Raw genomic sequence first — 11,342 nt, 5'->3', positions numbered from 1 at the left:
CTTCTTCTTCTAACTTCAAATTTTAAACTGAGAAAAATCACTGCTGCTTTTCGGTGTTTTTCAAAATAAAAGACAGACGCTAAAGTGAACTAACGTAAACTTTGTCTGGAATTTGACTAGAAGAAAGAAATAAAAAATGCACCAGATCTCATTTCTATACTTTTTTTTTTTTATATCAATCCGTGTGAGTCCAGTAGAATATTGTCTAGTTTTTTCCTGGCAGTTGTATCATCCAATTTCCCATATCGTTATGGCTAATGACTATGTCTGTCTATGCTAGCTACACATTCACCGTTTTTATTATTCTATATGATATTTTTCAAGCACATTTATGCCACATTTAGGTATTACTTTCCGAATGAAGCGGAACGTAATGACCGCCGGCGTCGGTTGGCCAGGGGAATGTTTTTAATGTGACACAAAGTAAGGGTGAAATTTGAAGGGGAACATGGCAGCTAGCATCAGTGCTAAGCATGGATTATTAAGCAGTAAAACGTCGTTATATCACGCTCTTCACAGAACGATATCACCCAACAGTGTTAGTATTCAAAGAGCGGCTGAAATACAGAGTGTGAGAGCGGCAACCAGCGCCAGAGCGGACTCACAGATCCACGAGAAGTACTGTTTGGAGCTGGTCAGGTGGGTCTGACTGAACACTCACTACTAGCAACACAAGCTAGTTCAGTTCCTCTGCATTTGTAGGGCAGATATGTTCGTTAAATTAAGATTATATATGTTCTGAAATGTCCCTTCCCTACTTTAAAGAGGCAATCATGTGAAAGGATAACAGACATTTTAAAGTAGGGAGACGATTCCACGCCAGACTCCATTCAAATATCCGCTATAAATGTAAACAACGCAATAATTCATAACACTGAAAAATATGTTTTGACTAGTTATTGGTTTTGTTAATATTTTGTGTCCAATGTACATTTCGGCGTAGTCAAAGTGACCAAGAAGCGTGTATTTTAGGAGCCTGTGGTTTCAGCTTTCAGTGATGGAGGTATTCTGCCGCCATTCTTCTCATTCAGAATTATTATTATTATTATTATTATTATTATTATTATTATTATTATTATTATTATTATTATTATTATTCACACGTTGGTGAAATGATGGAAGACCGTGCTTGAGAAATTTGTTTTAGTAAAAATATGCAGTTTATTAATTTTCTTATTTTTTTGTATTATGTGTAAATGTATATCTAAGAAAACATAAGAAATTTAGTAAAAAAAAACAAAAAAAAAAACAAATAGCAGCACTGCAAAGGCTGCCGTAAAGTCTCAAACAAATTTTATTTTAAAAGCTTATCTTAGAAGTGGTTGTTGTGGCCGTGTTTTTAGTGTAACATATTTAAGATAATTTCATATTTTTCCAGCTCTCTGTCAGTTTGTTTGAAAAATATTGTGTGGGCCCACTTTTGTGCCGCTGAACTACAAAGTAAAAAAAAATCAAATTAACGTATGTAAAATTTTGTCAAAGACATGGGACAGAAGTAGCAAAGTAATGACACTTTCTGAGGTGAAGTTCTGAAAAAGTTTAGAAAATAAAGAATGAGGAAACTTTAGAAAAATGAAATGAACTGCATCTCTTCTGTCACTCCTGTGTCCTCCTCCTCTTCCTCCTCAGGACCAGAGACTACGATGGCTTTTTGTCCTCCCTCCTCCTCCCAGAGGAGGCCCGGCGCTCCTCTTTGGCCCTGAGAGCCTTTAATGTGGAGCTGGCACAGGCAGGTATTCATACAGCAGCCTGGGAGGGAAATGAGTGCTAATACTACTGATCTTATTACTGTACTACTACTACTGTTACTGCTGCTACTACTTAGCTGATGTCGCTGTTAGCTTTACTGCTACCACTACTCCTGTTGCTATGATAATAGTGATAATAAGGAAGAACCTGGGATTTAAATGTACATATATAGTGGTGAATTTCTGATCCCAGTCCTCTTCAAACTCACTTGTCAAACGTTTGTCCTCCTATATGTTCCCCCTCAAGGTGAAGGACTCTGTTTCCCAGAAGACCATTGGTCTGATGCGAATGCAGTTCTGGAAGACGGCCATAGAAGAAATCTACAGAGACGATCCCCCAAACCAGCCAGTCAGTGCCGAGCTGTGGAAGGTAAATATCGACCTGCAGAGAGCCGAGCGCTCAGTCAGATGAAATGTGTGGATTCAAAAGAAGTCCAGAGTCATCAGGAAGGGATGGACAGACACTTGTTAGGATGTGTCGTTGCTTTAATTATAGTTTTAAAAATGTGTTTTGTCGGCATGTCACAAACATTAGAGGAAGCAACATCAGTTCTTTCACATGTTTGAGTTGAAAATGTGCCGTACAGTCGATTCGTGTGTCAGCTGATTAACAGCCGATCTGATCCGATGGTGTCGGGTGGAGACACTGACGCGGTTCACTCATCAGACATGAGACTGCAGCCACTGATCCAGATTACTCAGCCTACTCGTCATTAACTTATTTGAACGTTTTTTGATGTTGTAGATATTTATTTCTATACACAATTCTTGCATTTTTATCATTAACTGTATTCACTGTGAAAACCTCATGTGCAGAAATCCTCTTCCTCGTAGCTGATGATGCACTGCTGTGCACTTGATTTGTTCACGTTTTCCAAAACTGTGTTTGAGTAAGAAGCGCTATGTGGTTTACTAATATTGAAGAAGAAAGAGCTCTGGTATCGCCATCAGCATCAGCACACATCCAGATTCAGGTACTGGAATCTGATTGGTGCAGCTCTTGTGAACAGTCTGCATGATGTTTTGCAGGCGGTGAGGAAACATGACCTGACAAAGAGATGGCTGCTGAGGATCATAACCGAGAGAGTAAGACTCAAGTTTCTTCATTACATTCACCGCTGCAGCATGTAGTTCAGTCACTGATGTCATTGATGAGTCAGTTGAAGATAAATGCCAATAAAAAAGAAAAAACAGCCCCTTTCATGCATAGATTTGATTTTTGTGTCCTTTTTTCATTGTTGTGTCAGTTAGAGGAGCCGTCCTTAGATATTTTCAGTCTTTTCTGTAATCTTCTGATGGAGTACTGGACTGTTTTACTGCACATCTTCAGGCTCGCAGAGGAAAATCACCTTTTCACCTTTTAACTGAGCTGTTCACAGTTCATGAGCTTATGCAACCTGTGGCGACGGCACGCAGACAGTGTCCAACTCTGTGAGCAGGTTACCACTGAGTGCAACTTACCAAGCCGACAGTTAAAACTGTGTGTTTCTCCAGGAAAAGGATCTGGATGACAAAGCCTACAGAAACCTGCAGGAGCTGGAGGCCTATTCAGAGAACACACAGTCCTCCTTGCTTTACCTGCTGCTCCAGTGTTTAGGTAAGGACAGGTGAGGCTGCTGCGAGCAGGAAGCTGTAATTATCATGGACACCATACATTTGGTGGAAACACCTGTTGAACTGTTGCTGGAGGTAATGGATCTCCTCCCTGTGGTTAGACTGCTCCCTTCCGACTGGTCACTTATGTTATTAATTAAAGATAGGTCAGCAGGTTGGGCTGGAGGTCAGGGTTTATCCTTCAGTGGTGAGAGCTGATCAGAAAGTGTCTTCAAACCAGGCTCCATCAGGAGGATTCAGAGAAGTGACTCCAACCCAAACTGTGTCTGTGTTTGATTTCAGGCTTGAAAGACGTCCATGCCGACCACGCAGCGAGTCACATCGGTAAAGCTCAGGGAATCGTGACGTGTCTGAGAGCGACTCCTTATCACAGCAGCCGACGGAAAGTCTACCTCCCCATGGACGTCTGCATGCTGGTGAGTCGACGCCTCGGAGACATCAGAAGAGTACGGAAAATGTCCCCAATACCACAGGACATATCACAGCTCGTCTCCTATAAACTGAGGTGAACGGAGTCTTTTCTTGATCACGTCATTTGAAAAAAAGAATCAGTAAACGAGCAAAATAATTGGACCAGATGTTCAATGCCAGCGTTCAACATGTGACACTACAAACCGTTTTGGTCCATAATAAGTGTCGAGGCTCGACAGCTTCAGTCGTCTCACAGAAGAAAACAGATGGACTTTGTGATGTGTGGGGACATAAAGTCCTCGACATGTAAGATTTAGATGGAGCGGCACAAAAACAGAGTGGTGGCTGTTAAAGTGTTCACATGAAGTGGACTGCAGCTGCAGATAATGACTGCTTTCAATACTGACTCATCAGGACATCAGTCTCTCAGTAACTCAACTTACTGTTTGCTCTTAAAATCTAAGAAAAGTTAGAAAAGTGTGCACAAAAATGTGCAAAATGACATAGTCAACAGTCCCAAACCCCAAACCCTCATTTTACTCTCATATGTGAGACGGAAAAGCAGCAAGTGTCCTTATTTGAGAAGCCAGATCCAGTGAATTTCTGAGCTCTGCAGTCGACTTGTGGACTCGTGTTATTTTAGGGTTGATTCCTCTCAGCAGTCAAGCTCCTGCTCTGACCCACTTAGCTGATCTAGAGTCTGAATTCTGTTCCCAGAGATGACATAAGGAAGTCCCACATGCCTTCACATGTTCAGCTGACTCACGGCTCGGCTTCCACATGATGTCACATGATATTCTTATCGAAGCCGTAATGAAATTGTCATCCAGCACGAAGCGACGGGGGTCGTTACACAACCGCCGTGTGGCAGAAAGCTGAGATTCGAACCCTCCTGCCTGAGATACGTACAAGCTGCAGATAAACAAATGATGCCACAAACAATTTGCAGCCTTTTTCTGGACCATCTGTCCCACGTGGACAACAACAACGGCTGTTGCTGTAGGGTCTGTGGGGGCTCTCTGCTGCCTGAAGAGGATGCTGGTGATACACTGAAGTACTGTGCACACATAGAGAACAAGCAGGAGTCAACTATGCAGGACGCTGGACAGATGGAACGAGTGTCCCTCAGTCATACAAACACCATAGAATTGATTTGTTTTCTTTTTCCTAATTTTGAACTTGCATTTTCTTTTAGTTCCTGCATTAACCACCACTGTTAATTTAAATATCAATAATAATGATATTGTCCTGCAGCCTGCGGCAGTGTGGGCCTGTGCAGCTCACAGCAGGATGCCGCCAGGCCACATTTCATTTACTTTCAGCTCTCATGTGAAGTGGAACTAAAATGGAAACAGCTAAACAGAGGAGATAAGAGTTATTGTTACACTGACGCATCAACACACAAGTCTTCCTGTGTTTCTGCAGCACGGAGTCTCTCAAGAGGACTTCATCCGCGGCAGCCGGGAGCAGAGCGTCCGGGATGTCGTGTACGACATCGCCAGCCAGGCTCACGTACATCTGCAACACGTACGTACCACACTGACGTGACGCGGCTGACACCTGAACGCAGCACCCACGAGTGATACTCACTGTAATAGCCAGCTTACTTTTCACACACTCACATGAACCTGGAAAGCACAAAGTTTTCCTGGAAAGCTTCTCTTTGTTAGAGAGAAGGTGAAGCAGCAGTTCAGCTCTGTCCTGTAGAGCATTTGAACGCCTCTGAAGCTGCTCAGCGTGAGTCAGAAAAGACAGAAAACAGATTCAGATCAGCATCTCTTATTCCTTTGAGACGCTGTTTTTCAGTCTGCAAACATCCTCCGTCCTGGAAATGTCTTATTTTTACTGCTAACGTGGTGATGTGACCTGACTGAGCTTTATTAGCCGCCTCTTACAGACCTCACTCTTTTCTCATTAAGCTGCTGCTCAGACATTCATCAGCATTTGTGTTTCATTTGAACCGTCTTTACACCAGTTCGGCCTGTTCCTCGCTGTTAAAGCTGTGATTACACTGAGGGTAAACAGTAAGGATTTACTTCCTCCTGCACGTCTTCACTGTGTTTACTGTCTTTCATGTTGTCTTCTGCTGACTGTGAGTCAATTAGAAAAGTGCTTCGCTAATTAACTTAAAAAGAACGAGAGGAGTTCATGATGTAATGATGATGATGCGTTCAGTACAAACAAGCGACTGGGAAACGAAACCGCTCTGAGAGACAAAATTAGGACAAGAAAAAAACTGAATGAAATGAGACTGTTTTGGAATTGAAGTGTTGAGCAAGTAAAAAGATTTGAAGTCTTGCCCAGATATCTGCCGCCCGCAGTTTAGTTGTTAGCTGGACAGAGAAGAAGAGATTTAACTGTTTTCCTGTTGTTGTCTATGGAAAAACGCTGAAAACGTGAGTGCGGGTGCGTAAACGGTGTTTGAGAAATGAGGCTGGCTCGGTGTGGGTGCAGAGGCCCAGACACCAATAACCTCCTTTTTCCTGTTGGTTTGATTTGTCTTTGTCGTGCTTTGTCTTTCAGGCGCGATCGTTCAGCAGCAGCGTCCCAGCGGCCGCCACGCCGGCCTTCCTCCAGACGGTAAGCCTTCAAACATGGAATAAAGACGGTCAGAAGTCGCTCTGAGAAAACTGAGGGTGACATAAAAGCAGTGACGCCCAGTTTGGGAAAAGCAGTTATCCGAAAGTCATTACACAAATCTAACGTCTTATGATGACTCAGCACTTTAATTGCTGATCAAAAACTCTACAGCAGTGATGGAAACATTGAATTCTCTTTTTTGCTCAAGTCGGACTCACAGAGAACTTCCATCGAGCAGCACTTCAGACTTCTGTTCCGCCCAAACACGTCGTCTCCATCACTTCTTATCTCAAGTTAAACAAATATCTCAAACAGGCCTTCAGGAAAGCAGAGGCTCTGTCTGTTAGATGCCACCCAACTCGAACCAGAGTGTACACACACACACACACACACACACACACACACACACACACACACACACACACACACACATACATACATACAATGCCCTTGATGTGCGTGACTGATGCAAAGTGTGGGTTCGGTCACACACAGAGGTTTAAAAATGTATTTGCAGGCTTGTAGATCACCTCAGGTTGTTTCATAGCAGCTGGAGTTTAGAGCTGCTGCTGCCAGTGAAAACACGCAGAGATGTGATTGTTTTTCCCCGGATCACTTCATCCAGCGGTGTCATGAAATATCTCCAAAAACACAGCTTCATTTCTGGCAGAATGTCAGGGAGGGACCTTCGGTCTGTTCTGGGATTTTTAGATTAGATTCACCTCGGAGAGCTGCCTCATGACTGCCAAATAAAATTCACATTCAACAGGCTGCAGAGTCTCCACTAGGGGGAGCTGCTCAGCCATCGTCAGACTGATGCTGCAAATACAAACAGTACCAGCAGCTGTGAGCAGATGTCATCGACGATCAGGGTTTCCACCCAAATGTAGCAGGATTTGAGAAATTTTGAGAACATCTGTAAAAGGAAAAGCAAATGTGTGTGTTTCCATCCACCACTGTGGTGCAGATATAAGGAGCTGGTTCGTTCAGATAGACAGGAACAGAAGAAGAGAGCGCAACGCGATTTCATTAAAAGAGCTCCTGTAAAACTGCACCTTTACGTGCTAATTTGAAAGTAGTAGATGGCTTTAAAATGAAATGTGAAATGACATTTATTTACACTAAAGCTGTCCAAGCCGAAGGACCACAGGCTTTCAGTCCAAACTCCTCTTCATCACTTCATTTCAGTTTCAGCAGCCTAAACAACATACACAGTTTGTTAGCTGCTGACTTCTTCGCTAGTTTTCGCGAGCTAGCTGCTCTCAGTTTTACTTTATCTGCTTTCATTCTTGTTCAATGAGCCAACTCAGCTAAATGGTCGAGTTTGCACTGAAATTAAAGAGTGAAATTAAAATGTCAGTTCAGCCTAATTGTCTGTCACCTGATGCAAAATAAACAAACTCTTCTTCTGTGGTGCTGTGTGCTGCAGGTGGTGCTGGAGGACTACCTGCAGAGAGTGAGGAGGGCAGATTTCGATGTTTTCAACTCCAGCCTGCAGAACAGAAACCCCCTCCTCCCCTTCCAGCTCTACCTCCGCTCCTGGAGGAAGACCTACTGACATCAGTCCTTCACCTCCTCCTCCTCCTCCTCCTCCTCTTCCTCCTCCTGCAGCGATCCCAGTCCATCTGCTGCCTCTGAAGGCTGCAGGACTGAAGCCCAAAGGCTTCACCCCTCTGGGGGACTCTGAAGACCGCATTGTAGAAGGTCTGCAAAGAAGTCCAGACTTGTTTTGAACCACAGCGCTGCCACTGGATAAAAACCACCAACCACAAACCACAGCAGAGACGCCGGCTGTCGTTTCTCAACCTCTGGTCCACAGACCGGCTTTGAGCCTAAAGACACAGTGTTCATATTTCATTTGTAAATGTAGACGTGTGATCCGTTCACCAGACGATTAAAGGATAATTCCAGTCTTATTTTTGTAGTCTTAGCCATAATTTCTGTCAGTATTTACAATGTTTTGAGCTGGAATCATTAAAACGAAGTCTGACAGGTGAAGAAACAGCTTTTACTCAAACCAGCAGGTCAGAAAAATGTGTTTGGAAGGCGAACGGTGAAATCAATACACAGACTGTCTGTTGTTAGCAAGCGTCACAGCTTCCTGTTTGAACAGTGACCTGCTGGGATCAGAGAGTGCACGAGGAAGAGTCATCATCTTCATCTTCATCACAAGCTTGAGCAGTGTAACGCCATTTTTAAGACAAACTTTCAGTCAACATCTCCTGTTGTTGTTTCACAGTAAAAGCTGCCTGACAGGCGTCAGTACGCACATCTGTAACTGAAGTCACAATAACCACAGTGTAGAAATACTCTGAGAGTCCTGCAGTCAGATGAAAAGTACTAAAAGTAAAAGTACTCATGCAGCACGGCCTATTCATGATATCAATGCACTCTAATCACTGATGCATTAACATGTAAACAGTGTTAAAGCTGCAGCCGTAAAGGTGGAGCTAACTTTAACGTCTTAACTGTAATAGATGTCTGAAGTATGAAGCTGTATAAGATACTCAAGTCCCTCAAAATTTACTTCAGTACAGTACTTGTGTAAATGTACTTACATTCCACCACTGAACACTAATGGATCACAGACGAGTGGTTTTATCATTCAACCCGTGATCATTACCAGTGATTCACTCCTCGCTCTGTTTGACCTCCAACTAAAGAGGTTTAGATCAGAGAAACTGTCAAAGTAAGACCCAAGGTGTGACGTCCACAGTGACCTTTTCCATGTTCTTTAACGCCACCTGGAGAGGAATAATAAGCACTAGGAGAAGATTAGAGGACCAACATGACAGATCTGGTAAAGGCTGCTGGTCAGTCCTCATGGTTACTATGGTAATGGGGGGATTTAGTGATCCATGACCTCCTTTGGGATTGGCATAGATTCTGTTCTTCTGTGGTTCTGAATCCCGCCTGGAGCTTCAGTCTTAAAACTTTCACCACAAATACTCAACAAACGAGGAAACAGGAAGTTGGGCTGGAGCTGGGCGCTGCGCATTGATCAATGATGATGACGATGATGATGATGATGATGATGATGTTCCAGAGCTTTGATGTTTTTTGTGCCCAGATTCAGCAGTTTTATGGAGCGTCACCGGAGGATGTATGGAGCACAATGTCGGAGGATAATGAGATGGAAGATCTGCACTCAGGCAGCATCAAATAAGGAACATTTCATCTTTGATCTGACAAAATACAAAGCACACCTGTGGAGATCTGCCTGAGGTTTCCTCCTGCACAAATCAACACGATGCACTCACACTGCTGCTGCTGTCTATGTGTTACTGTTTCTGTGTGTTAATCCTGAGATGAATCTTACATTCTGTGACTGTTATCGAACCAAACTGGGCCCCTAATGGAAAGGAAATAACTGTTCTATGTGAGTTTTGTTTCACAGTGAGGGACGACGTGTTTGTTGTTTGACTGAGCCGTCTACAGCTTTTCTTTTCAGCTTTTAAAAACTGTAGAAATTCACAAAGTACATTTACTTTTGTTTTGAAGTATTTCTGTTTTATTCTACTTCTGCTCCACCACATTTGTCTGACAGCTCTGGTTTGACATTCAGAAAACATGATGAGCTTATAAAATACAATATGAAACCTTTGTATGCTGCATATTTCATGACATGTACGTGCTGTGATACACAAAGTTACATACAAAATGCACCTCTGTGCACAAGTTGACCCCCGAGTACTCCAGAATGAATAAAAAGAAACTGTAGTAATCTTGATTAGAATGTTATTAGCTTATTAAGTTGGTTCACAACATGTACTTTTAGGACACTTTTAGTCCTTTCTTAACAAATATTCTGCAGGAGGAGCACTTCCACAACAACACCAACCCCTGCGCATGTTGCAGGGCATCAGCCAAAAAAGACAGCCCCACCAACCAGCAATGCCCCCCTCCCTGATGAGCTCAACAACTTCTACGCTCGCTTCGACCGAGACAACACACAATCAGCCCTCAAAACTGCTCCCACCCAGATGAACAGTCCCTCACGCTCTCCACCTAGTCATCACCAAGTGCTTCGAGACGCTGGTCTTGACCTACCTCAAATGCGGTCTTCCCCTCACACTGGACCCCCATCAGTTTCCCTACCAACCAAACAGGTTGATGAGGATGCCATCTCCATGGCACCACACCCCGACTCACTTGGACAACAAAAACACCTACGTGAGATGCTGTTCATGGACTTCGGCTGAACCCTGGACTTCCTGACCAACAGACCCCAGTCTGTTAGGTTAGACAACCACACCTCCGCCACCCTGACCCTGAACACTGGCGTCCCACAGGGCTGTGTGCCGGGCCCTCTCCTCTACTCCCTCTTCTTCGCAGATGACACCATGGTGATAGGCCTGATTAACAACCATGACGAGTTAGCCTACAGGGATGAGGTTCAGCAGCTGGTGATGTGGTGCGCCGACAACAACCTGACCCTCAACACCAAGATGACCAAGGAGCTCATCGTGGACTGCAGGAAAACTAAAGGCTGCAGTCACACCCCCATTCACATCGACGGGGCTGAGGTTGAACATTTCTCCAGCTCCAAGTTCCTGGGCGGCCACATCTCTGAAGACCTCTCCTGGACCCTCAACTCCTCCACCCTGATAAAGAAGGCTCAAGGCTCCTGAAGTTTGTGGACGACACCACCCTCATTGGACTCATCTCTGATGGTGACGAGTCCACCTACAGGTGGGAGGTTGACCATCTGGTGACCTGGTGCAACCAGAACAACCTAGAGCTCAACGCTCTAAAGACAGTGGAGATAGTTGTGGACTAAGTAAGAACTCAGCCTCACCTGCCCCCATCACCCTCTGTGACTCTACTATTGACACTGTGGAGTCTTTCTGCTTCCTGGGAACTATCATCTCCCAGGACCTCAAGTGGGAGCCGAACATCAGCTCCCTCATCAAGAAAGCACAGCAGAGGATGTACTTCCTACGGCATCTGAAGAAATTCAATCTGCCAAAGACAATGATGGTCCATTTC

At 44.1% G+C, this 11,342-nt stretch overlaps 1 protein-coding gene across 2 annotated transcripts; it reads left to right on the top strand.

Annotated features, from left to right (window-relative positions):
* Positions 1–402: 402 nt before the first annotated feature.
* On the top strand, positions 403–10,082 carry ndufaf6 (NADH:ubiquinone oxidoreductase complex assembly factor 6). 2 transcript variants are annotated; one of them, XM_070966459.1, is made up of 9 exons: positions 403–639; positions 1,630–1,729; positions 1,996–2,118; positions 2,778–2,834; positions 3,243–3,345; positions 3,645–3,778; positions 5,199–5,300; positions 6,297–6,353; positions 7,783–10,082. In XM_070966459.1, exons 1-9 carry the CDS (start codon positions 449–451, stop codon positions 7,909–7,911), a joined length of 996 nt encoding a protein of 331 aa, XP_070822560.1. In that variant the 5' UTR covers positions 403–448; the 3' UTR covers positions 7,912–10,082. The 2 variants fall into 2 exon arrangements, with proteins under 2 accessions (XP_070822560.1, XP_070822561.1); XM_070966460.1 differs by having other exon boundaries at positions 506–639; positions 1,630–1,733.
* The last annotated feature ends 1,260 nt before the right edge of the window (positions 10,083–11,342 follow it).

The sequence above is a fragment of the Chaetodon trifascialis genome, chromosome 7 (genome assembly GCF_039877785.1).
Source record: "Chaetodon trifascialis isolate fChaTrf1 chromosome 7, fChaTrf1.hap1, whole genome shotgun sequence".
NCBI classification, from domain to species: domain Eukaryota; kingdom Metazoa; phylum Chordata; class Actinopteri; order Chaetodontiformes; family Chaetodontidae; genus Chaetodon; species Chaetodon trifascialis.
The sequence above is the reverse complement of the archived record's forward strand: the minus strand, read 5'-3'. Positions and strand labels throughout refer to the sequence as shown.